The sequence below is a fragment of the Lethenteron reissneri genome, chromosome 35 (genome assembly GCF_015708825.2).
Source record: "Lethenteron reissneri isolate LAM-NWPU_2019-01 chromosome 35, ASM1570882v1, whole genome shotgun sequence".
NCBI lineage: Eukaryota > Metazoa > Chordata > Hyperoartia > Petromyzontiformes > Petromyzontidae > Lethenteron > Lethenteron reissneri.
In genome coordinates, this window is record NC_083813.1 from 595,076 (window position 1) to 621,699 (window position 26,624).

Sequence of the window (26,624 nt, forward strand, 5' to 3'; positions counted from 1 at the left end):
TAACTTTAGCACCCCCATTGCCTGGAATGATTCCGCTCTCGTCGTGAGCCTTTAAAGCGATGCTGCATTGGGGTCGTTTAATCACGCCGGGGCCCCGTTCCGCGAGGTCTCAACACGTTGCGCATGCTGGCGTGCCGCATGGACCGCTGGGAATGCATTTCCAAGCTAAACCGCCACCCCTCCCCTGCCTGGCTACAACCCCGCAGACTGAATATTCGCGAACGGCGGAGAAACTCCACGATTGCGTGGCCTCACTCCCAGCGCCACCCTCGCGCAAGTCCGTGCTGCCCCCCCCCCCCCCCCCCCCCGTTGCATTGTGCAGACCGAGGAATGACATAGCGCCGCTCGCAATGGAGCAGAGGTCCTCCATGAATAGCAATCTGTGGACTCTGGCGAGGATGCTGCAATAACAGCCATCGTCGGTCTCCCAAAACCAAGCGTGAACGGCATCCAAAAGCAACATGAATCGGGTCCCAGTAGTGGCGAAACTTGAAAGGTTCACTGAACAAGATGCCCTTGAAGCCAATTAAAATATTGTAGATGCAGAAAGGTTATCAGCAGATGCAGAATTGGAGCCGATCTGAATGCCAGAAGAGGCATTCGTAGTCTAATGCAGTTGAGAGATGAATCATCCAATAAAACCACTCCACGGCTAAAATGTGGCATTAAAACTTGGCCTTCTCACGTCTTTCAGCAAGGGGCCTCCTGCAGCACGTGAACAAAGTAGAATAATTAAGGTGTTGTGCTCAAATCCTGCACCCACATTGTTGGCCAGGCGTGGGTTCACTGCTGTCATAGCATAGAGCTGTGGTTATTCTCAACCTTGTTTGGGTTACTGCTCTACCCCCCTTGTTGGATTTTGTTTCAACCGAGTAACCCCCCCTTGCTGACCCAACACGGTTCTGAGGTATAAATGTATGAATAATGAACCAATTGTCCACTTTGTGAACTATCCTAACTAGCTAGTAACTGCAAGTGAATAAAAAAAACTTCAACGGACGCTCTGCATGCATGATGTAATCTGTCCGTGCTCGCTGGTTACTCTTGGCAACCACATTGTTTACGATCAATGATTTTAGAAAGGTCTTTTAAATCGTTCTAAGTTACCATATGGATTTAAATGTTATCGTAGTTATTTAACATTGACAGATTCATACATGATTATTCACCAAGGACTCTCATGTACGATATCATTTCATACATGTATGAATCACCTCACGTGTACCCCCTGAGACATTGCCACCTAGCCCCCATGGGTCCGCGTACTCCTGGTTGAGAACCACTGGCATAGAGGGATATTAAACAATGGACACACAGACAGGATAAGATGAGGGAAGTGTTTGTTGCTTGTATGAAGGGCGTTGTTGGCCTTCTGCTTATCCACAGACTCCACATATATTGGGGATCGTTCTCGTGCCTCCCTGCATCCTCATGCTCTTCTCTTAACTATGAAATTGCGGATGATAGGAAGGGTTTATCTGCAGTTATTTGGTAGCAGCGCAGATCAGTGCTCCTTGGTAGATTATAGGATGGGATACAAAATGAGTTTCACTTTCTCTCTGCTACACACTGGCAGTTTTTTTTCCATGTGTCCACCACGGACTCGGCACCTTCAGCAGAGATCGTCAATTCTCATTGGAATTTAGAGAACGTGGATTGGACACCCGAGTAATAATATTAGCAATGAAAGCAATGAAACAAATCATTAAGTGTTTGTCGGTTCTAATTTTTTACCAATTGAAAATTGTAAATTGGGAAGAATAATCTTGCTAACGCGTGTATTTTGTAGCATTTTCCAAAGTGCCCTTGTCATCGGATGTACGCGATTAGCGACGATATTGATGGGCTCCAGGCTGCATAATGAGACGGCGACACATGGCTCATGATGCGTGCTATCCAGGAGTGATGTCATCACCTTGCCGTGCCAGGCAGTTCACTTCAAGTGGTGGCTTTTTATTGACAAGTTTTGGACAACTCCTTGAATCAACGCGGTGGGTTTTCTTTTGGGTTAGTTCATCATGGCAACATAACTTTGCAATTAAATAATTAACAAGGCCGAATAATCTTTACGAGAGTTACCATGGACCCCTGTTACATGCAGTGGGCAGAGCGAACGCACAAACGCGTTCAACCTTGGTTGGAAAAGCGTTTACTTTTAATCCAGATTTAAAATACACTTTTCATGTTTTCTAAACCGTTTCAGTTTGTATTGGGGGTAGCTTAAGTTCATGACATCTTTGAATGTGCTGTTCTTAAAAGTTTTCTTTAATCCTTTATAAAATTGACACTTGTTTAAGCGAGAAGCATTGCACCGTATTATAATCTTGGAGGGTAATCACGGTTTCCATTAGCGATTACCTGGACTGTACGTAAAAGTGACAGGAATGCAGCAAAACGTCGCGTTTTTGTGCTTTCCTATTAATCGCACTGAGGGTTTGGCATTAATGGTTCGATTTTAAAAGATAAGTTCCAGAATGCTGTGATCTTAAACATGATACAAATGTTTTCATGGCATAGACAAAGTGATTCCTGCACATATTTAACTCTAAAAAGGGAGCGTAACTTTAAATAATTACATCACTCACAAGGAACAAACTCGTCTGTTCATCGACAATTTAAAGGCACTGTATCTTCAGCCTTTGGGTTGCACTGTAACTGCACTCTCGGTTCACGTCTTTTTTTTACAAACAAAAGCCAAGGTATTAAAAGCAAAATATAAACCACGCAATGTAACTCGGATTTGCCAAATATCCCCAATGCTGCGATTTTACTCAGTTGGGATTTTCTGCAGCGGCATCGCCCCCCCCTACTGCAAAATAACTTCCTAGGATCATCCCGAAAAAAAAGTCTTTAGAATCAAATGAAGCTTTCTTGGGTAAAACAAGTACAATAACATAAATTACTTGGAACATTTTTTTTAATGTATAGTTTATGAAGAATTAAATTCACAATGTGAATTCCAAATATTTCACATGGTTTAATTAAGTAGCAAAGTGTTTACGTGATAAACCTTCCTAATTGGCTGTGTCGGATGGTGGTGGGTTTAATGACACATTTATATTTACTCGAGAAAAAAAAAACCTGTATTGTAGTAATTCTGTTTGTAATACCTTGGAATGTCCCTCATGTTTGTGATGAATTCGGCATAGCATGATGCTTGCCTTTCCTATTCTCCGATCATGTTTTGTTTGTTGTTGTAACTTTCTGTCCCTGAGTCCCTACTGGACATATGTGAAAAAGAGCTTTACAGCTCATCTGGTTCCTCCTCCAGTATACATAAATATTCTGATCGTTACATCCGTGTGAGCACACTCAATGTTTAGATTATTCTTTTACCCTTGACAGTGGGACTTGTCCTGAACTTGTCACAACACGCTTAACGAAGATTAATTGGCTATTGTACGGGGTGCTCGCCTGCTGTGAATGGGCGCCCATTGTGCCTTTTGTTCCTGCTGTGGATGGCGCTGCCAGTGCCACCGTGGGTCTAGCGAAAATCGCTGCACGCCGTGGGGCTCTCGCCCTGGCAACTGCCCCCGCGGCGCCACGGTGCCCACTCGCTACCCTGCAAGAGCCTCTCCCGTTTGTTCGACCGGATATTGTGCGTTGGTAGGAAAGTGCTTTAAAAAAAAAGTATTAATTCCAAAAGAAGTTACTTCCAGTGTATTAGTGCACGCGTAAAAGTTCAGCGTGTTTTTAATTTATTTGCTGGGGCCATCAGTTGATGTCAGCTGTGATTCCCTCGTGCTCTCGCTGCGTGGCTGAACCTGAAGTTCACTTTTTCAACCCCTTTTCTTAGTCAGCTCAGGCTTGGCTCTGGCTCAAGTGAAACTAAACAAAAAAATAAACAATTTCACGTATTTTACCAGGTAAACCCCACTGAGCTGTGTAGCTCTTTATCAGAAGTGACCTGGCCACAAATGATAGCCCAATGTTAGTGGCTTACTGTATGGACATTTATAGTAGCCAAATACTCTTAAATGCGTGATGTTGATTATAAATGTGGAGGGAAAAACTGGAGGACCCGAAGAAGAATCCACACGACCATGGGGAGAGAGAGACATGCAAACTCAAATTATACAGCAGGTAGCAGGGTCGGGATCGAACCTACTACCTCCTGTATACGAGGCGAGGTGGTTCTACATATTGTTACAGCGGTACAATTGAGCTGGCTCAAAACCATGCTTAACTTGTACCGGCTCTGAGGATGGTTCCAATGGTACCAGCCATCCTCAAGATTTCCATGAGCTGAGCCGAGCCTGAGCCGAGCCTAAGCCGAGCCTGAGCTCAGCTGCTTCATGCGTCTTTGAAAACAAGTGAGCGTCTCAAGCCTGAGCTGAGGCGCATGAGAGGCCAAGAAAGAGTTGATCCACGAGTGAGTTTACGAACCTTAATGTCCAAATCATTGATGTGCTCGTGTGTGTGTGTGTGTACGAGGATGAACTCCCGTCAGCAAACTTTTGAGACTTCACAAGGCCTCAGTGCACCGAGCCTGGCACAAGGGCTGTGGTGACATCACCGCCACTTAGTGGCGAATGGTGGCTACTGGTGTTGTTGAGGATGAGGCTGCGTCACCCCTCTGCACTGTATAATATTTAGAAAATGTCACGAAATTGTTCATTGTAAGTTGCTTCTTTATCGTAGAATACTTTACGGTAACAACCCATGTGTGCCTGCATGTCGGTGTATGTCGACTTAGTCATGGGTGAGTGTCTGACTATTCAAAGCATATGCAAGGGAGCCTGCCATTGACTCTGCACTGCTATAATTCACAGAGTACATGCGAGGCACGTGTTTTGTGATATCGCCCCCAACGCTGGCCTCCTCTTCACCCTCCCTGTGTACCATTTGCTGGTGATTTAAGCATCTACATTGACAATTCATCAAATCCCTTCTCGCGGACTCTCCAACCACTCCTGGAATCTATTGATCTCTCCTTGGTGATTTCCTTTTCTCACGCCCGTGGTTGTCCTGTTCGGCCATTCTCTCTCACGGGGGTGGTGCTCACTCATTGCTCCTGCCAGGGTTACCAATCGCCGCGCCTGCATCTCAAGGAATGACGTCACGAGCATAGTTGGAATAACATTTAGGGGAATTACTTATTTGTGGTCCGCCATAGGATTGTGGTTCTCACCCGGGGGTACGGGGACCCTTGGGGGTACATCGCAATGTCCCAGGGGGTACGTGAGGTGATTTATAAATGTGTGAAATTATATCATATATGAGAGTCATTGGTGAACAATCATGTTGTATGAATCTGCCAATATAAAATAACTACAATAATATTTTGATCCACATGGTAACCTAGTGCGATATAAAAGACCTTTTTTTAACTCATTGATCGTAAACAATGCGGTTTCCAAGCGTAACCAGCGAACGCGAACAAATTACGTCACTCGTGCAGAGTGTCCGTTGATTTTGTTTTTATTTGCTTGCAGTTACTAGTTAGTTAGGATACCTCGCAAAATCGACAATTGGTTAAAATATTGATGTTCATTATTCATACATTTATTTCTCAGAACCATGTTGGGTCAGACAACAAGGGGTACAGTAGCCAAAAGAGGTTGAGAACCACTACCACAGGATAAAGCGGTTGCTGAGTATTCCAACAGAGCGTGCAGTGTTGTTATGAAGTTCACGGGAATGATCATAGGGCCCGTTGCGGTAGAGTGATAAGGAGGCGTCGGCGAACGAGCGAGCGAAGTCGATCAGGGGAGTTGTTAAGACCTGCAGACTGACGGGCGGCCGCTGCTGCCGCTGTGTGCCGCTGTGTGCCGCTGTGTGCTGCTGTGTGCTGCTGTGTGCTGCTGTGTGCTGCAGGCAAGCCGGAGGTGCTGGAGCACGAGGCGCGCGTGGCGCTGTCCGGCATGTTCAGCGTGAGGAAGGGCCGCACGCAGCTGCACAAGTGGTCGGAGCGGCGAGTGGTGCTGTGCGGGACCTGCCTGCTCGTCTCCTCGCTGCGCGAGAGCCTGCAGGGAAAGCTGCACGTCATTCCGCTCATCGGCGGCAAGGTAAAACAACATCAGTGTAGTAAGTTTGGAATTCGTGATGCTTTAAGAGCGTGATGCCATCCTATAGGAAGGCGGCGCTTTGATTCTCAACCAAGTGGCTTATCATGTGGAAATGTATCATGTGGAAATTTATAGTAACCATATACTATATGCCACTGGCCCCTTTAAATACTTGATCTGCTGCCCCAGCCATACCTCTCCTCATGGTTCATAGCAATAATCGGTCCTGAATTGGTTGTGATATTAAATGGGGTTTTTGATGTTGAAGTCGCCACCCAATTTCAGTAGTCTTCCCGCAGAGCCCAATGGGATGCAGGGGGGGGGGGGGGTGTGAGCCGCTCGTTTTACAAGTTTAATTTGAGGCTGAAAGTGTCCGCCTTGAGGAAGAGCGACAGGGGACAACTTTTATTTCTTCCTTCCTGTTCTACCCTTAAGATTTTCCTATAAATAGATCATTTCCGGCGCTTGCTGGAAATAGTGGCGAAATAAATTAAATATATAATGCAACCAAAGTGCTCCCTTTCACTCCCATCCATGTTTCCATGGATCGGAGTGAAAGTCTCCCCCATCTCCAAAGACGGTTGGGAAAGTGCCGGCTGCTTACTTGGCATGGCTGCGAGGCAAATCACCTTGCCCGGGAAGTTTCGCGGCCTCAACACCGCAGCCCGTGCTCACGTACAGAGATTCCCCCCCCGACAGCGAGCGACGTGCCGACTCGGGAGATCTTCAAACACAAAAACACGCACTGCTTCGCGCAAAAACGAGTTCCCGCCAAAAACCGGCACCACCGCTGGCGGGGGATCTCAAACTCCCCGGAGGCCAGCAGCGCGTCTCCGTGTGCATGAGCGTGCACGCGCTTGTGGGGACCCGGGATCAATTCCCGCTCATGACTAATAACAGTGGCCATTATTTGAACTGGGCCTCTTCTCGGTGAAAGTATCCTTAAGTGAGTAGCTGGCGTGGTGTACAAACATCAGCACTGGGGGGGATGAAGGCGGCATGGCGTGGTGCTGGCCATCCACCCTCTTTGTGTGCTGTGCCGGCCTTCATAGGTGCTAGTCACTAATATCACTTGCCCTCAACAGTCTGTTAAAGGCTACATGGGGGGGTCTTTGTCTTTGTGCGCCTGTGCAGGTGGAGGAGGTGCGCAAGCGCCAGCACTGCCTGGCCTTCAGCTCTGCAGGACCCCAGACCCAGACCTACTACGTCTCCTTCAACTCGTTTGCGGAGTACCTGCGCTGGCTGCGCCAGGCCTCCAAGGTAACGGTGCCGTTCACCAACGTGCTCCCATCGACGTTCGTCCTCATCCCGTCTTCGCATCACCACGGTGGCGTTTGTCTTCACGTCACCACGGTGGCTTTTTGTCAATGTTGTGATTTGTATTTGTAATATATTACTGAAAAGAAGAGGTGTGGTTTACTAGGCCTGTAATAGGGCATTCATTTAATACATTGATTGCTACACTTGTGGATTAACCTTTTGCTGCACGAGGTGCGTGAAAACACTGGCTTCGTCTGTTCCATAGCCGTGCTGTGGCCAAGATAGGCCCCTTCCCATGGTCCATTGCCTCTTCAATGTTTTGTCCTCACTGCCACTCACAGCATAGACGGAGCTTCCAATATTGAAAGACTTCCAACATTCCAATTAATACAATTCGCAATTTAAAAACAAACGTGTGTTGAATGCCAATGGGCGAATTTTACCTTTTGGAACCTTCCTTCAGATTGTGTCCCAGAGGATTGGTTCGGTGGACCTGTCATGCTGCAACCTGGAGGAGCTCCCTGAGCCGCTGTTCCACAGCCAGGATGTAACGCACCTCAACCTGCGCCACAACCTCCTGGGGCACGGCATCGGCGACACGCTCAGGTATGTGCGTGCGTGTGTGCATGCGATAGACACCGAGGCGCTGACCAGCATCTTTTCTCTCATCCTTGTTCAAACCCCGTATCTCTCCTGGTTACCTGCGAGAGATGATAGGCGGCAGCCATGGTTTTATGAGGTTTTTACATCGACACGCTTACTGGTTCACTCTCCCGATATTCCTTTCAGCTAAAACTCTCATCACACGGGGAATTACATTCAATAAATTTATTTCACAATGCTGCGTTGGCAGTGGTGTGTAAGCACTGTTACCAACAAAAACTCAACAGGCTCGTCAACAAGACAAAAGAGATATACAGTCTGTTCTCCTATAACACGTTATTTGCGTTCCTGAAGAACACCACGTTATGGAAAAATCGTGTTATAATATATAATATAGGGTAAAGCACAGTCCACGATAACACATGAGATGAGTACGCAGGTTGACTAAAGACTGAGACGCGTGAGTAGCGTCTAGAAGCATCCAGCAGCATCCCACTGCCTTGTGCAATGCTATGCCGAGGCAGCCGTACGACCTCTTATTCCTACTCGCGCAACCGAGTTCTCTATATGAAAACAATACGTGGCGTTATAGGAGAATAGACTGTACAAGGCGACGTTTCAGGCAATGGCCCTTCAGAGCACGTTGCACAAACGTGCTGCTTTCTTATTTAAAAGTTGTTTTGGTTGATGTTTCAGGCAGTGTCGCAGATTATATATATTAAAATGATCAGGTACCGTTGACCATTGTGTGTGTTTTTAGGGCGTTACGTTGACTAAAGACTGAGACGCGTGAGTAGCGTCTAGAAGCATCCAGCAGCATCCCACTGCCTTGTGCAATGCTATGCCGAGGCAGCCGTACGACCTCTTATTCATACTCGCGCAACCGAGTTCTCTATATGAAAACAATACGTGGCGTTATAGGAGAATAGACTGTACAAGGCGACGTTTCAGGCAATGGCCTTTCAGAGCACGTTGCACAAACGTGCTGCTTTCTTATTTAAAAGTTGTTTTGGTTGATGTTTCAGGCAGTGTCGCAGATTATATATATTAAAATGATCAGGTACCGTTGACCATTGTGTGTGTTTTTAGGGCGTTACATTGATTACATATCTTTAGGGACGTCGCAGCTATTACCTAAATCGGTTTTAACCATAGCTAGTCAACACCCCCCCCCCCCCAGGGCTGGCAGATACTGAGCCTCCTTTGTGTCCACAGAGACAGCTGTCACTGGATTTTTCCCGTTGAAAATGATTGAGATGAAATGTGTGATGTAAAGAGCTCTGAAATATTCTGGCGTAAAGGGGATTGGATTAATCCACTGTTTAGCTGCTGGTTACTGCGAGAACAATAGGTTTGATTTTACTTTTTGTTTTGTATCGCTAATTGGATTCTACTGCACACGCGGCCTTGGTGTGTATGTTCTCAGGCTACACGGTGTTGATAAACGGATGATGCTGTGCCGTGCAGTAGCATTGTGCGAGTGCCAATCCTGACTGCTTGTAGCTGCGAGACTGAAGGACGCCCATGGAATTTTCCACTCTGGGCGTGTTGAGCTGCGATCGAATTTCAATCAAAATTAAGTCAACAAGTTTAGGAAGCGCTATCGTTTGTTGCATGGCTCTGGCTTGTTCGTGAGGTAAACATAATTTATTACTCTTGCAATTTTTTATATAACCACACAAGTCAAGACCAAAAATGCTGGTTTCAGAGCTTCGTGCGTTTGTGCCTTATTGTAAAAAAATATATATTCTAATTTCTCCCGAGTAATTACATTTCTGTCAGCATGTGCTGAGTGTGTATGAATTTCTGTTTTTGCATTCATCTGTGTGTGTACTTCACTTGTATGCCCCAAAGAATAAAATACACCATTGTTAACAAGTGGGTAGTTTGTGGCCTTCTTAAGCATAGGATTGTTCCACTGGTCCTTACATTCAAGGAGTTTGAATCAGCCCTGTAATGTCCCGGTAGCCAAGTGGTTAGGGGCTTGACTTAGAATAATGATGTTAGCGTTCGAATCCCAGCTCGCCACCCTCCCCGGCACCAACGAAATTAACACCGCTGTGCGGGAGGGCGACATCGGTTATCCGACGAAAATACTGGCCGCTGCCGTGGGAATATGAAATTTATTTCACTGGCGTATGGCCACCATTGCACAGGAGCCCTGCCTTATTGATCAATGGGAATTTGGGTAAAGTTGACTGTGCAATAACACTTGTTCTGCAGGCAGTGTTCCTTATGCAGATGTTTTTGCCCAGAGTCTACTTGTTGCGTACTGTGTATTTAATTAGTGCCGATTGCATGCAGCATAGTGAACCTTAAATCTGCTATGATTGATTTGTTTCCTTGGCATTTTTAAACTTCGAGATTCTTCCAGTTTCTTCATGTGATGGTGTTGCCTACCATGTAGTGTTATCCTGGTATACTGGTGTGTATGTGAAGCCTTTCTCTGGATATTTCAGTTTTTGTCCACACCATTAGCCGGCTTAACCCTGGCAATGCAGGACCCCTGAGTAAGAGGTCTGTGGCTCGTTAATGGTTTCATGGATAAATGCATGACATTTTCTTTTTAAAAATAGGCCTTTGATGAATTTGAACTATTTACATGAAGGAGCAAAGGTGAATGCAAAAAACCCTGAGGGAGCATTGCACTGTGTTGTGTACATACAGTAGTGGATCTATACGTTTGGAGAAGGGAAGATTGGACAAAGATTAAGCACATTCTTCTTGTGACACAATTAGTTAAACGCAAGGATTAAAACTATCAAACTTTTTTATTTTAGCAGGTAAGGCCCACTGAGCTATATACCCTTTTTTCATCAGGAACCTGGCTGCAAATGATAATTCAGTGAAGAGGCTTATCAGGTATACATTTATAGCAGCCAAATACTACATTTGGAGGGAAAAACCGGAGGACCCGAAGAAAAATGAACGCGACCATGGGGAGAGAGACGCAAACTCCAAATTTCCAGCAAGGCTTCAGGCTAAGGATCGAACCCATGACCTCCTGTGTACCAGGCAAGGTAGTTAACATCTTGCCATCGTGGCGCCACAGGAGCTCCACTGATATGGCGGGGGGGGGGGGGGGTAAACCCCTAGAGGTGACGTGGAATATTTTCTTGGGCGGTTCCCTACGGCGCGGCGGTCCGGGCACTGCCAATCTCCCGCCCGAGTTTGCTGCGGCGGTCGTTCCACGCTGCCACCTGCGGGCTTCGTCCCTCGTCCCTCGTGCCTCGTGTTGTTTAGAGCCGGCGTGGGGCGGTAACGGTGGCGGTAATGGCGGTGGTCGCGGCAGCGCTCGCTCCACGCCACCTTTCCTTCTCTACCCCAGATGTGCGCGGTACAGATGTGGTTTGATGCAGTGAGCCCAGGGCGGCGCGGCTGCGTGAGCCTGGTCAGCTCCAGTGACGCACGGCCTCTTGTCACGGCGCTAATGAGACGAAATGGGAAACGCTACGAGAGCCTTGCGCTGATTTTCTGACTGAAAACAAACCGCGAAGGCGGTGGCGCTTTAAACGTTCGAGTTGAAACCGGCAGTGGTTGTAAAAGGCAACACAATCAATGGTGTTTTATTTACTGGGATAACCAAGTTGTCCTATCAATGGGCAAAATGCCGAAACCCAATCTCCGCCTTGCTCATGGGAGCAGTTGTATGAGTAACAGCGTTGTCAATGCAAGCAGGTTCAAAGAGTGCTGCGCCTGATTTATTCCAATTCCCCCAAATCGATGAGGACATTGTTAATTGATTGCCGCCTGGTCAGGTGGTAATGTCAGATAATTCACGTCAAATAATGGCTCATTGTTATGGGTAACCACCATCAAAATAATTTTTTTATCCTTTTCAACACTTTTCAACACTTTGTGGTGCTCTTCTGTGTGGAGAGGGTTTGATGGCATTAAGCAATGCATTACAGTGTGCCCTTCACCCAAGCAACCCGGATGAGCACCGCATTGAATGTATCACACCCCTATTACAGCAAAACAGCCGTCAGCATTTTACAGCATTGAGGAAACAGGTTATTTGACTGAGAGGTATAACTGGGGGAAGCGTTGTGTTATAATGCACCACCACCCTACTCTGTATGCTATGCTATGTGATATATGCAGCTGCTTTCTCTGTTGTATATTTAGACTTCATAGTGAAGAAGTAGAGGGGTGAGGCAGTGTCCCCCGCTAAAATATTGCAGAGGGCCACCGCCACATCAGAAACTGATCTTGTCGGGCCACATGTAGCTATCCCCATGTGTGAAATAAATTTTGTTTTACTTATCCTTATTCATTGGAGCTTGGGAAAGTTAGCGGACGGAATTTTAGTAGATTCAATGAAGCACTCCTTTACAATTCCTGTGTCACTCAAAGCCTTCAGGTGTTTCAGCAAAATCCATACAATTCGAAAATATGCAGCAGTCAATGCAGATTCTTGTGCAGTTGCTTGAGTCAACAACTGCTCCTGGCAATTCAGGGTTGCTTTCAGTTTCTTTCTGTGTTCTTTTCTAATGGAAGATCCCACCGGAAAATAAACGTACTGTATAATCGCTGTGCGTTGTTGTAAAATGCCTTTCCAGATTTCTCCGTTTCATAATTGCCGTAGATTTCTGGTAAATCGAACAGATGGGTTTATTTGTTAACTCCGTAAAAAAAGTTTTATACTTCCAGGCAGAGTTACATTTTCTCTCGCCCTGCTTTAGATCATCTCCATTTTTTCTTATCGCACATTTTTATCGGCCTTGTGTAGGTTAAGCACCTGCGGCCTGGCTTGAACTTCCTTCAGAAAGCTCTGGAAACTCAGTTGTTGTTGGCATAAAGCAGTCTCTAACTTCACTTTAAGGGTGTGCATTCTCATCAGTGTCGGTTGTATTCGTTGCCGTGAACGTTGTTTCCACTACCAGTAGGGTTCTACTACTTCTTCTGTCGTACGGCTGCTGATGTAGATGCAGTGCAACGACTACAATCTCACATTCAGGTGGTCAAGTCAAACAAACTGCGTCAGGAGTAGCGGGAGGTTATCGCCGTGATGTCTGCTTCATATTTGTGGATTGGGTGTTGTGCCGTAATACGTTGTACGTTTCTGTTGTGGTCATCCAGAGGTTTCTACTGTCGAAAATGGACATGAAGTATTACGCCTTGATGATGGACCTTCGTTTTAGCTGATATTTCTACAAATGCCAAAACATTGGCAATGTTCACACTGATACCTCATTACTGAATAGCGGAAAGGTATAATACTAGGTTAATTGAAAGTGAAAATATAGAGTAAAGCATAAAATAGATGTTTTCTAGGTCCACATAGTCATGAAGTGCGTGTTAATTTTAAATCTAAATCAAAGCACGTGTAACATTACCAATGCAAGGGGATGGTCAGTTTGACATGTAGGCTTTCCCTACCAATATTATTCCCAATAAAAGTTTTTTTGTGTTAGATTAAATATGAATGTGTCGTTAACCCACTGCCATCCGACACAGCTAGTGAACATTGTGTCTGCTCGCAGTGCGTCAACATTTATGAATGCGATGCCTCCGCAGGTTTTCTCAGCTGCGGAGCCTCAACTTGTCTCACAACAGCCTGGGAGTGTTCCCAGAGATGTTGTGCCACATCCCCACGCTCACCGAGCTCAACCTCTCCTGCAATGGTTTGCCAAACCTACCTGCAGCCATTGGCAACATGAACAGGTACCACAGCACTTTTTTTACTTTAACTTTTGTATTTTTTCAGGTAAGTCCCCACTAAGCTCTATAGCTCTTTCTCAGAAGCGACCTGGCCACAAATGATCATCCAATAAAGTGCTTTATAAGGAAATTTAATGTAGCCAAACACTCTAAACGCATGTTTTAAAATGTGGAGGGAAAAACCGGAGGACCCGGAGAAAAGTCCACGCGGCCACCAAATATACAACAAGCATCAGGGTTAGGATAGAACCCACGACCTCCTGCATACCAGGCGAGGGAGTTAACATCTTGCCACCGCGGTGCCCCATGGGAAATTATTATTATTATTTCTAGTCATGCTCGTTGATCCAGGAAACCCTCACCGAGTCTCAAGACCCTTGCTCAATATGTCTACAAGCTTGATCAGCAAATTGTACACGGACATAAAATGAGATGAGAATCACGCGACGTATTAAATTGCCTTTCATTGAAGTGCTTTATACTCTATATGGCACAAGGCAAAATCACACTGTTCCCAATAAAACAAATGCGAAACCACGTTTAACGAATATGGCACTTTAATTCAATGATACCACCGAATTTTTATTATAATTAAGCTCGTAAAATTTTGACTTAACTTTCGTGACTGCAGGAATTTATATTTTTTGGTTCTTTCGGTAAAGTCACGTAAATAGAACTCCACGTGACTTTAACAAAAGAACCAAAGAATATTAAGCTCGTTTTCCCAGAAAAGTCTCACTGAGTCTCAAGACATTTCTCAAGAGGGTCCTGACAAGTTTTCTCAGCAGGGGATGATATTGCCCTGTGCATAATCCCAATTGAAGTAATTTTGCAGGTGAATGTTTTAGAATTGGGATGTTTGGCCAATACCAATTATGTTGTGTGTGTTTTTTTAGCTGTAGAAGGAAATTGGAGAACTACCTTGTCGCCACATGTACGCTCAACCGGGCATTGTGCCGCTTGTATACGAGTGCTGGTGATAACTTCCGTGCGTTTGTGTGTGTGTAGTCTGCAGAGCTTGGTGCTGGATTGCAATGCGCTCTCAACTCTCCCTGAAGAGCTGACAAATCTCCAGAGCCTCGCCTACCTGGGCCTTTCCTTCAACTTCTTTGAGAGAATGCCACCCATCTGCCAGGGCTTGCTGGCCCTCGAGAGGGTCTGCCTGGCAGGCAACCGCATGGACATCTTCGAGATGGGGTCCTTGTCTGACCTCAGACATGTGAAGCTCGTTGATCTCAGGTGCGTTTTCTTCTGGGTTTTTTTTTCTTCTTCTAAACTTATTTGCTGCGCACAGACTCAAAGTCCCAAAAGGTCAAGTGACCAGCACCAAACCCTGGCTGCAATGGAACCTGATTACATTTACTTCTGAATCAACCCACAGTCTCAGACCCGTTTTATTAGTCACAGCTCACCTCAGCCTTGGCTCAAGTGAGCCGACTCAAAGCCATGCTCTTAACTTCAGCTGGCTTTAAGCAGGGTCCCAGCCACGCTGAGGATATCCGTGAGCGTTTCTGGAAGCAACTGCGCTGCTGGAGCCTGAGCTGAGTCGAATTCGAGGCCGAGGCCGAGCCAGAGGCGTGCTTCACCTGAGATATTACCGCTCTGAGGTTCGTCACAGGAGGGACATTAACGCGTAGATTCTTAACACTGCTAATGCTTGTAACGCTAATACAATGTTCACATTTACGTACTCGTAACCATTACTCGATTGAGCTGTATCCATAATCAACAAAAAATCAACAAATCTTGTGTTTAAATTAGTAGATGTTTATCTGTGTCACGGAGGAAACAGCTAAAACATGAGCTTATTATAGCTTCGAGTGATGTCTCACAAACGAATGTTAACGTGAGCCCACACCATCAAAGGGACGTTGCATCTGTAATTCTATGGAATGTCCCTTGAACTCCACTTTTGTAAAGAATATTCTGCATGCAGAACCGACTGGTGCTGTGTGATTTCGTGGCGGAATGTTTTTTGTTTGTTTTAATTACTCTCATTACATCGCTAAAATTACCCTAAGTGATTAAGTAACTAAAATGTGCATGCTTGAAGGATTTGACAAAGAGGCCTGGGCTACGCTATCACTGAGATTCCAATGGGAACTGCTTGAAGCCACGCTTGGTATAAATTAACTGTAAATGATAGAAATTAATTAATGAGGGCATCAAGGGAGCGACGTGTGGAACGGGGGAGCAGTGGAGGTGGCGCGATGGCGCTATTAACTATTAGGGGTGCCACGGTGGCGAGATGTTAACTCTCTCGCTTGGTATACAGGAGGTCGTGGGTTCGATCCCAACCCTAACGCCTGTAGATTTGGAGTCGGCATGTTCTCCCCATAGTTGCGTGGATTTTGCTCCGGTTTTCCCCTCCACATTTAGAAACATGCATTGAGAGTATTTGGCTGCTATAAATTTTCACATGGCAAGCTTTCTTTTGTGGCCAGGTTGCTTCTGTCGATTTATCTCTGTACTGAATTTGATGGTGGGGGATAGACATATACCCCTCATCTATAATCACAGGGGTCATCAGGAGGAGCCAATGTCAATTGATGCAAAGGTGGTAGAAGTCTTCATGTGGTATCGTGCAGGAGGGTGTGAAAAAGGTTGAGAGAATCGAGTTGTTTGTATGTTGTTGAACTGGACCAGAAAGCCACTTTGGAAGGGGAGTGAGGGCCAGGTGTTGTGCTGAACCAAACCTAAGTGATGAAGCCACAAAGAGACCCGGGATCTGTGAGCTTGTTCGGTGGCGGTGATCGCGGTGTGGGGCGGGGTTCCTCATCGTCTCCGTGCTCTGGGCTCCCCCGTGCAGGCTGAATACCCTGAGGCGGCTGGTGGCGGGGGACCCCGCAGTGCTGGGTCACGTGACCCACCTGGATGTGCGCGACTGCGAGCTGAGGGGCGAGCTGGACGCGACGTCGCTCGCCTGCCTGGAGACGCTGCGCTGCGACCGCAACGAGCTGACGGCGCTGCGGGCCGCAGGCCACGCGCTCAAGACGCTCGGCGCCGCGCACAACCGTGAGTCCCTCCGCCCCGCGGCATGCTCTGACAGCCGCCCTCAGCGGGCTAAGGGAGCTCCAGACATGTCGACACTCACCTGACTTAACACGTACGATTTTGGGGTTAGGCCGTGGAATCATCCAATCAAATCTGTGCAGTTTAGACCTAATGCGGGAAGGCAGAATATGTTATAACTTGCTGGATTGTCATTCTGACTTCCTGGATCGTGTCCTGTCGATGTTTTTTGACGACGTGTCAAACGAAACGTCGCGTCTATCTTTGCTGATCAACTTGGTTGTGAGAATTGTTCTTCGGCTCACCGGGGAGTGAGCCAAAACAATCATCTTTGGCGTGTTAAACGCTCGTACACCACTTGACAATGTTTTCGGCTATGTCAGGTGGTGGAGCTTCTCAACCACCTGGAATTGGTCAGATTATTTACATGGCCTAACCCAACATTCTGGTATGTAAAATACCAAGTTGATATGCCTGCGAAATGTGTCCACCTGGCTATTGTAGGGAAATTCTTATTCTTTCATAAAAATTACAAAACCCCGAAACTAAATCAATCTTACCACGGAGATGTAATGCCAATGCTCAGAAGTGTGTAACTTGGAGGCCAAATTGGCAATTACATTTTGAAAATGCTTTTATAAAAATTATTGTTATGCTGTCTACCGGCACGAGCAGTGCGCATGTTAGAACACGAGCGTGTGGGAACGAGTACACTCTGTGCGTCAGTCCGTGTGCGCTGTTCTCTATCGAGGCAAATCTCCTGACACATAGACCGGCACTGGCAGCTTGTTGGAGTTAGTTGGAGGGATTTCACGTCTTGTGGGGTCATGGTGCGTCACTTCTAAAATACCGTGGATAATCGCATTCGACCAATCGTTTCACATGTTGACATGTTTGGAGCAAATGTAATTTTCTTAATGCACCAATAACACAGTGGCCAATAGGTATGGGTTGTATATGCTACCATCAATAATTATCTAATGCATCAACTTTTATTTTCATTATTTTAACCTCTCTCCTTATCTGCTTCAGCAAGATATACATTTTATGTTCATGTTTATTTTGAGCCTGCCACTAAAGAAAACTGATTAAATTTTACTGTTTTTACAGTCATTTATGTATATATTTTAAAAATAATTTTAAAAGTAGAATTGAGATATTGAATATAGGATTGGAGAAACTTCTCAAGCAGGGTCTTTCCTGAAAGAGTCTCTGGACAACAGGGTGTTGGCGCAGTGGTAGCGCTGGCACCCCAGCCAGACGGGCCTGGGTTCGATTCCCAACGATGGGGCACCTCGTCTCCCCCGTTTCTGCGTGGGTTTCCTCCCAGTTTCCTGGTTCCTCCGATAGCTGAAAGAAATAATCCAATGTAATTTCCGTTGAGCGAACATCCAAATGCTGAAAAATGACATGCACGTTGCTAAATTGGAATTACACAGAGCTATATCACAACCTACTGCGGAAAAAAACACGGCAGGACCCTCGTGAAAAAGAGTCTTGAGACTAATCGAGGCTGGGAAAACAAGCTTAATAATAATAAGACTTGCGTCGAGTAGCTCTACTTTGGTCAGATATTGTAAGTATTGTGCTGGGACTGGAGCCAAAGACAAACGGGGGGTGGGGGGTGGTGTGAGGACTGGGATTTGAAGGTCTGATGGCAACATTAAGGGGCTCAGTTGGAGAGCCCCTTGCGTGCGAGTGAAGCATCGCGGTGGCCAGTGGAGGGGATATTGGAGAAGCGTGGGAGGACGTAGGGGTGCATGAGGGATATGTGGAGGGAGCAAGGACTGAGAAATACTGAATCCATCAGCACATGGCCTTCAGTGATTCTCTTCTATACACACTTTACAGGCCCACACTTTTCAGTTGTAGATACAGTAATAACTATTAAAATCTCGTTTTGTGTGTTCAGCTTCACTAATCAGCTTAAGCTGCTTAGTGAAAAATGGGCTGGTACCCTGCCAGAATGCACTGTAATGTGGATGTTCAGTGAACCCTAACGGTTTCTGCCACCGCTTGCCTTCAGAATATCCTGCATTCGCTCTGAGTGGAATGTCTATAATGCAGACATGGACCACAATACATTGCTGATCTCATCAAGGAGCATAAATCACCATGCAAACTCCAGTCATCCTCACAGCGGCTATTGGCTAGCCATCGAACAAAGACGATCACTGCATCGCGCGCTTTCAGAAATAAGTAAAAAATGCATACATACACAACAACAACCGCCATTCGCCACTAAGTGGCGGTGACGTCACCACGACGCTTGTGCCAGGCCATGTGCACCTTGAGGCTACGTGAAGTGTCGTACGCCCGCTGGCAGGAGGTCACGGGGCAGACCCAGGTGCCACGGGTCGACAGACCGAGATGACCGAGATGACTGGCTGATGCACCACCTGTGCCCCCTACTGTACCAACTTGCTGTGCTTTAGCCACCCGGCGAGCGTCGCTCCTCCGCTCTCCGTTGTTGTTGGAGGGCGACTGCCTCCAACTGCCCAGTAGCGTCCTTCACAAGCCTCCTCCACAGAGGCCGATCTTGACACCGCTGGTACCAGTCATCGGCAAGTCCACTCAGCTCTACGTCCTGTACCACATCACTTCATCTCTTCTCTAGCCCGTGCCCCGCCCGTTTAGCCCCCTCGATCCGGCCGAACAAAAGCTGTTTAGGCATGTGGTGGCTGGGCATGCGGGCTACATGACCCAGCCAACGCAGCCTTGCCTGCCGAAGGATCTCACCGATGGGACTTTGCCCAGATCTTTCAAGGATTTGTGAGCTCCTCACACAATCCAGCCTGGTTAAACCCAGGAAGGATCGTAGGCAGGCCAGCCTAAATGTTTCCAACCGGCGAAGATGCTCCATTAGGGGGGTCCACGTTTCGCAAGTGTAGAGAAGGGAGGGAATGACTGTGGCCGAGAAGACCTGAAGCTTCGTGCGGAGCGACAGACCAGGTAGCTTCCACACAGCGTTACGCAACCGATGAAAAGATATTGCCGCTCGACTGATTCGGAGTGAGACCTCTGCTGTTAAACTGGAGCCGGTCATAAGCACACTGCCCAGGTATGGGAAACTCTCCACTCTGTCCACTACTGCCCCATCACCGATTGGAAGTTGTGGGGGTGCCGTGTCCGATGGTACAAAATACCCAGGCAGGTGCTTAGTTTTGGTGGGGCTGATGGTAAGGCCCCACCTCTTAGTGGCACGCTCCAGTCTCAGCAGCAGCGTCTCCAACTCCTCTTCTGAATGAGCAGCTATTACCAAATACATACACACACACACATGGAACCACCTATGAAACAATTTGTAATCGCCACATTGCTGTAAGGGAACCCTTGCTACGACAGTAGAATGTCGTGGGCAGGATTAAAGTAGTGAACGTGTGTTCCTTTCCCTTCCAGTGCTCTCCACAGTCAGCATCCACCCTGCGCCAGTTCAGCTCGCGTACGCTGACATATCGAGGTATGCATCTGCACTCTCCTGCACGGACAGTGCGATGGTTCGGGAGACTTTTTGTATTAAGCTGAAATGTTGCACCTCCAGTCATTCCCTGTTGTTGCGTGAGCCTGCAGTGTGTGTGTGTGTGTATATTGATGCCTGTTTACAGGAATAAGTTGGAGAGCATTCCCGAATGGATTCCTGATGCAACCAGCCTGGAAATTCTCAATATCAGCCACAATGAAATCAGCGAATTACCAATCAGGTATAAATACATGCAGACTTTTTATTTTCAAATTGTGTTTGATCAGTGATCGCTTGAAAGTGGTAAAGAGCGACGTAAAACTCTAAGCGGTTCTCTAAGGGGCTATGAGTTTGGCGAGTGGCACACGTTTCGTCACGGTCGTGGGTTCGATCCTGACCCTGACACGTGTATATTTTGAGTATGCATGTTTTCCTCCCTGGTCGCGTGGTTTCTTGGGGGTCCTCCGGTTTTTAGAGTATTTTGCTGCTATACATTTCCACACGATAACCCACTTCGTTGAGCTATCATTTGTGGCCACGTCACTTCTACAAAAGAGCTATATAGCTCCTTGGGCCTTGTCTGGTAAAAGAAAAATTGTTTAGTTTAGTATCGTGTGGTCAGCATTGCCTCGATGCAAGTCATAAGGGACACAACCGAGGAACATGACTAATTGAAGTGCCGCCACGCTTGCTAGAGCCGCCGCTGTGCATTGCTCACCTGGATAGTGCCAGGGGATTTTCTCGCAATGCGTGGTAGAAGTAACACGTTATTCGCATTGCGAAGTCATGGGTGCTCTGCACCGCAGAACAACAAAACTCATCGTTTACCCCATTGGCGTTTCTTGCACCGTCGATCATCTTTGTAAATTGTTGAAAATCTACGCATATTGGGAAGGATTATAGATATCCAGACCCCCCCACAGAATAACAGGATTCGTTAATATGAGGATGATGGATGAGATGCCATTTGCTTTATATACAAATTGTGTTGCCATTTGTTTGCCCAACTCAAGTAGACGTCTTCGTGCGGAATTAAATAACTAATTTATTACGCACGTACGCCTGCCCGCCCAGATTGCTAACTGCCCTTTGCCCACGCCAGGCTGCTGTGTGCTGAGGGCTTGAAGAGGCTCCTTGCTGGCCACAACCAACTGCGCCGGCTGCCTGAGCGGCTGGAGAGAGTGCACATGGAGACCCTGGACGTGCAGCACAACCTGCTCACGGAGCTGCCCACGGCGCTCTTCCTCAAGGCGCCCAGGTGCGCCCTGCACGCACGCACGCATGCACACACGCATGTGCCTAGGGGCGTGCATGTCGCGAGCGTTTATATTTGTTATCATGATCCGGTGGTGGAAATGGGCCCGATTTATGATGTTATTCTTTGGTTCTTTCGGTAAAGTCACGTAGAAAGAAAATAAATTAAATAATAGAATACAACGTTTCGATTGCAACACAAGCAACCGTCATCAGGTATAACTAAATTTGAGAGAGAGACAAAACACAGACATGGAGACACAGACAGACACAAGCAGAGAGAGACAACACAGAGACAGAGAGAGACACACAATATAGACGCATAGAGACCCAATGCCTCTGTGTCGAGGTCTTAAATCACATCTCTCTGTGTGTCTCTGTTTGTCTAATTTCACACTTGACTTCTATTTTTAGCAATCTTTGGAGATCGTAATCAACCAGGCTATGCGTTAACTGTGTGTTAGCCGACTCTGTGTTGCATTGCATTTCCAAATTTTTTTGCTAAATTTAGTTTTCTCAAACTGCATATTTCTCTCTCTAAAATTTACCAGCCTCTCATAGGTCCATTCGCTCTTTCAAATCAAGTTTATGATGTTATGCCATACCGGAACTTCTCAGAACGGTTCCCTTTCCCACGTTGCCAGGTTTCCAGTGAGGAAACGGAAGTGAGATGGTATGTGATTGTGTATTTGTGCGAGTGATTGAGACAAAGGCAGCCCGGGCGTGGTGCTGCTCACCCACCCCCTCGTGTGCCGTGCCGTCCTTCATAGGTCTTTACTAACAGCACTTGCCTCAAAAGTCTGTTGAGGCTATACGCGGGATATTTGTCCACCCTATGGAGGCCAGTGAATGAAAAGGCTAAGCTCTTGAAGATGACGCAATGCACTATCCATGACCTTTACGTGAGGTCAAAAAGTGACCTTGGTGTCAGAGGATGCTGATGAATGGGCAGGGCCAGTGAATTAAAGGGCTGGGCTAGCGCAGTGGAGCGGCACAGGAGGAGGAGGATGCATATAGCCTTGGCAACGTCTCCATGGGACTGTTTCATCGCCGGCCCAGTTAGGGCTCATTTTGAATGCGAGAATTTAGAGATTTATGATGTTTAAGTTGACATAGGAATGACCTTGTGATCCATACATAAAAAGTCACTACATGCGAATCACAATTCGTGGTGCTTAAAATAAAAGCTTTGGCATCACATGTGCTTTTCACAAAATTATGCAACACCGGATGATGGCCAGCTGATTGCTGATGGTCAGTTTTCATATCGCGAGCACAGAAGGTTAAAATGATGTTCAACCTGCAGGCCCATAGCATTGTTCAGCCATAGGAACAAAATGCTCCTTTGTAATATTAACAAGGAGGGGGTGAGGTGACCGAGTGTCTGGTGAATGGTGACTGGTCCTGATGATTGGTGAGGCTGATGGCCGGTGAGTGTATTGTGATTTGGTGAGTGGTAAGGGTAAGCCTATTGTCAGATCTCACATCACCCTATTCGTAGGATGCACTGCCACCAGTATGCGTTAGAAGCAGACAACACTTTACAGCCATGCGGTGGTGAGATGTTAACCACCTCGCCTCGTATACCGGAGGTCGTGGGTTCGATCCTGACCCTGATGCCTGTATATTTTGAGTTTCCATGTCTCTCTCTCCCCATGGTCGCGTGGATTTTTTTTCTGAGTTCTCCGGCATCATGCGTATTTGGCTGCTATAAATTTCCATGCAATAAGCCACTTCATTGAGCTATCATTTGTGGCCCGGTCGCATCTGAAAAAGAGCTACATAGCTACAGAGCTCTGTGGGCCTTACCTGGTAATATAAAAAGTTTATAGTTTATTTCATCTTGAAAAATCTCGTGAAACCTTTTCATTCGATCACTCGGCGGCTCGCAGCCTCCGCTCTCTGAACGCGTCGGCCAACCGCCTGGAGTCGCTGCCGCCGTCAGTGCTCGGCGAGGGGGAGAGCGTGAGCACACTGCAGGAGCTCTACCTTGCCAACAACCAGCTGGTGGACAAGTGTGTTCCTCATCTGACCGGGCACCAGCACTTGCGTGTCCTACACCTGACCTACAACCTGCTCACCACATTCCCTGCCAGGTGAGCTCACGCGCTCGCCTTCGCTGCGCAGCCGGAAGGTCTTTGGCGGTGCGGGACGAACTCACGGGGTGGGCATGTCCAGTGCGGTTTGCCTCGTCTGCCCTCCTGAGAGCCCCCCCTCCCGCTCACTCTCCCCGTCTCCTCGTCACTGCCTGCCCCTCACGTTCTTCCCCCATTCGCACGTGGTAGCCTGCAGTGGCCTAAATATCGTTCATCACAATCCGATGACAGCTCCTCTCTTATCCAACGTCGCCCTTGTCCATTGCCCATCTTCCTGCCCACGCTCATGGGAATTGTCCTTCTTTGCTACAGAAACCAGTTCCACCATACTACTCTGCAGAGATGCCATTCATTACTGTGCATGATATGAACTCTTGATTAAGACGCAATAGAGCAGTGGTCCCCAACCTCTGGTCTGCAAAAGCCGTGGGAAAGTGGTCTGCAGAACTTATTTTTTTTCTCCCACAAACACCACTTAATTTTTCTGGCCACTGCAACTGATTGATATACGAATTAACACAGCTGCTGGCTATTGGCTCAATCTGCTGATTGCTGGCATCGGTTTGTAACGAGTAGTTTTAATTTGGAAACATCTGTTATTGGCGCACGCTGGATCAGCGATCGTTCGTCGAGAGATGACAGCGAGCGGCACGCGGCTCCATGAGGATTTGGGAAGCACTGCGGAGGGATGACGTTGCCTGCGTGCTTCTTTGGTAACCTGATAATTCCTTGCCCCTAAGGTGGTTGTTCTCTTTACACGATTGAATCATTCGCTTCGCGACAGTTGTGAGGGGCAGTGCTTGCAGTGTTGTGTGGAACCGGGCACTGAGGTGACATGACGAGAGAACGCCTCTTAAAAGCCTTACAGTGCTTTTTTTCCTTTTTCTTCCTGCACACACTGCACGGGTTGGAATCTTTTGTATTAGGGAGGTTGTTGATTTGATTCCTGTGTCTGTTCCATGATAAAGTCACGAAGAATTGTGCTTGTTTAAATGCATGTTAAACAAGCTGATGTCATTAATATGAGTAGGCCATTGTTTTCTTTTATTTCCACATTTATTTACAAATAAATTAATAGAATAGGAAGGTTGATTATAATCAGCCTTCCTATTTTGTTATTATACTAGCGGGAAGTACCCGGCGTTGCCCCAGCGAAAAAGACACACATCGACTTACACACACTCATACATAGACTCACACGCACATGGAACTACGCACACACATATGGACTAACACACAAACAAACAAAGATCCCCCATATAGCCTTAACAGACTGTAGGGGCAAGTTTTGTTAGCGAGCACCTATGAAGGCCAGAACGGTACACGAGGGGGTGGGTGGCCAGTGCCACGCCCAACCGCCTTTGTCTTCCTAGTGGCCATGTATACACACCGCACCAGGTACTCATTGGAGGCTGAGTCGACCTAGGGGGAGGCCCAGGGTCGGTTCAGATAATCGTCACTGGTGTTGGCCGTAAACAGGAAACGAACCCGGGTTGCCAGGTTCATAGTGCAGCGCGCTAACCGCTACACTATCGCTCCCCACTGACACACACACACGGACTTACACACACACATCGACTGACACACACACATAGACTTAAACACATACCGCACACACACGGACGTACACAAACAAACACAGCGACTGTCACACACACATTGACTCGCACACATTGACGCACACATGCACAGACTCGCACAGACACAACGCACACATATATGAACTCACACGCACACATGGACGTACATAGACTAAATAAGTTTGTTAATAATAGTTTTATATGTACGTGACTTTAGCGAAAGAAGCAAGGGAGAGGGGAAATGCAAGCGTGTATAATAAGTAATTAGGAGTGACCGCGAGGGTGTTCCGCCAGTTTGGTACAAACTCTTGCCGCAAGAGCGGCAAATATATGAAAATCAACTAATACAAAATGACCCTAACCTACCTGTAACTATGAGCAGATGCACACCAATTAAGCGTCATTGACATAACGTCACTGCTCAACCCCCGCACTTAGGGGGCAAGTGTAAATATGATAGAATGAAGACGTAATAGCAATGAGTATATTTATTGGTTTGTCCCTGCGCAGCAAGTGATATTACGTGGCTGGTTGTGATTCAAAAGTACAGAAAAAGACTATTCCCCTCAAACCTGTTTTTTGTGAGCAGGACAGTGATATTTAGAAATGTACCTATTTTCAAAGAGAAAACGTGTGCATAAGTGTGATGGCCTCACATAAAGACGTGGTCGCTAAAGCAAAGATAGTGGTAGCCGGGGAGAAAAAGCGTGTTACCTAGGGTAAAACATTGCATAATCCCTGTCATTAAATGAAAATTTTGAAAGGCAATTTGTAATGAGTAAACAGTCATGGTCATAAATGTTTGAGGGAGCTGTAAATCTGTGTGTGTTACCTTGTGCAGTGTCCACACGAAAGATAATTCCCCCCTCCACCCCACCGAACGCGTGTCAGTTGGTAGGGTCGAACACGCGCTAGCTAAAATAACAAAAAACATCACTAAATCGCTAATTAATCTACTTTAAAGGTGACGTACGTGAAATCGGAATAGCGCTGGCTCAGCACGGGGCTTATGGCGTGCTACCAGGCTACTTTTTAAAAACGTAAACCCCACGGTTTGCGAGCCAAATCCTTCGTAAGTTTCGGCCACACACAGACAGACAAAGAATGACTTTTATAGGTTAGAAAAAAGAAGACTAGCGGGAAGTACCCGATGTTGCCCGGGCGAAAAAAATATTTCAAAACTTATCTTAACCTTACATATACATACACAGATACTAAGGTATTGTGAAAGCCCGTTGGGCCGTATGTCCATTTCTCCACCAACAAAACTATAAGAGGCTTACACAAGTCCAAAAGTTATAGAAAGTGGGGGGTAAATAGTTGATATTGAAGGTTTCCGAAAATTGTAGACCCCCCCCCCCGCCTCAAAAAATATCTTTACCCCCGCGTAGGTATATATACCTATACGCCCTACATACAACATAGTAAGTAGTATCTATTGACTTTATAGTAGTATCTACTGACTCTAGTAGCTATTGACCGTAGCAGTATTTACTGACTGTAGTGGTAGATACTGACTGTTTTCGTATCTACTAACTCTATATAGCAGTATCTCCCAACTCAATAGCAGTATCTACTATCACTACAGCAGTGCATACCGACTGTGGTGGTACCTGCTATCACTACAGCAGTGCATACTGACTCTGGTGGTACCTGCTTTAACTACAGCAGTGCATACCGACTTTGG

At 46.7% G+C, this 26,624-nt stretch overlaps 1 protein-coding gene across 2 annotated transcripts in view; it reads left to right on the forward strand.

Moving 5' to 3' along the window:
* Window positions 1–26,624, forward strand: part of LOC133350786 (PH domain leucine-rich repeat protein phosphatase 1-like) — an 80,108-nt gene that overhangs the window by 30,397 nt on the left and 23,087 nt on the right. For both annotated transcript variants that reach the window (XM_061565516.1, XM_061565517.1), the window contains exons 2-11: window positions 5,818–6,008; window positions 7,143–7,268; window positions 7,732–7,874; window positions 13,392–13,538; window positions 14,544–14,774; window positions 16,345–16,550; window positions 19,947–20,007; window positions 20,153–20,248; window positions 21,110–21,265; window positions 23,154–23,357. In XM_061565516.1, coding sequence (XP_061421500.1) covers window positions 5,818–6,008; window positions 7,143–7,268; window positions 7,732–7,874; window positions 13,392–13,538; window positions 14,544–14,774; window positions 16,345–16,550; window positions 19,947–20,007; window positions 20,153–20,248; window positions 21,110–21,265; window positions 23,154–23,357 — 1,561 coding nt within the window. The remainder of the gene's footprint in view (window positions 1–5,817; window positions 6,009–7,142; window positions 7,269–7,731; window positions 7,875–13,391; window positions 13,539–14,543; window positions 14,775–16,344; window positions 16,551–19,946; window positions 20,008–20,152; window positions 20,249–21,109; window positions 21,266–23,153; window positions 23,358–26,624) is intronic.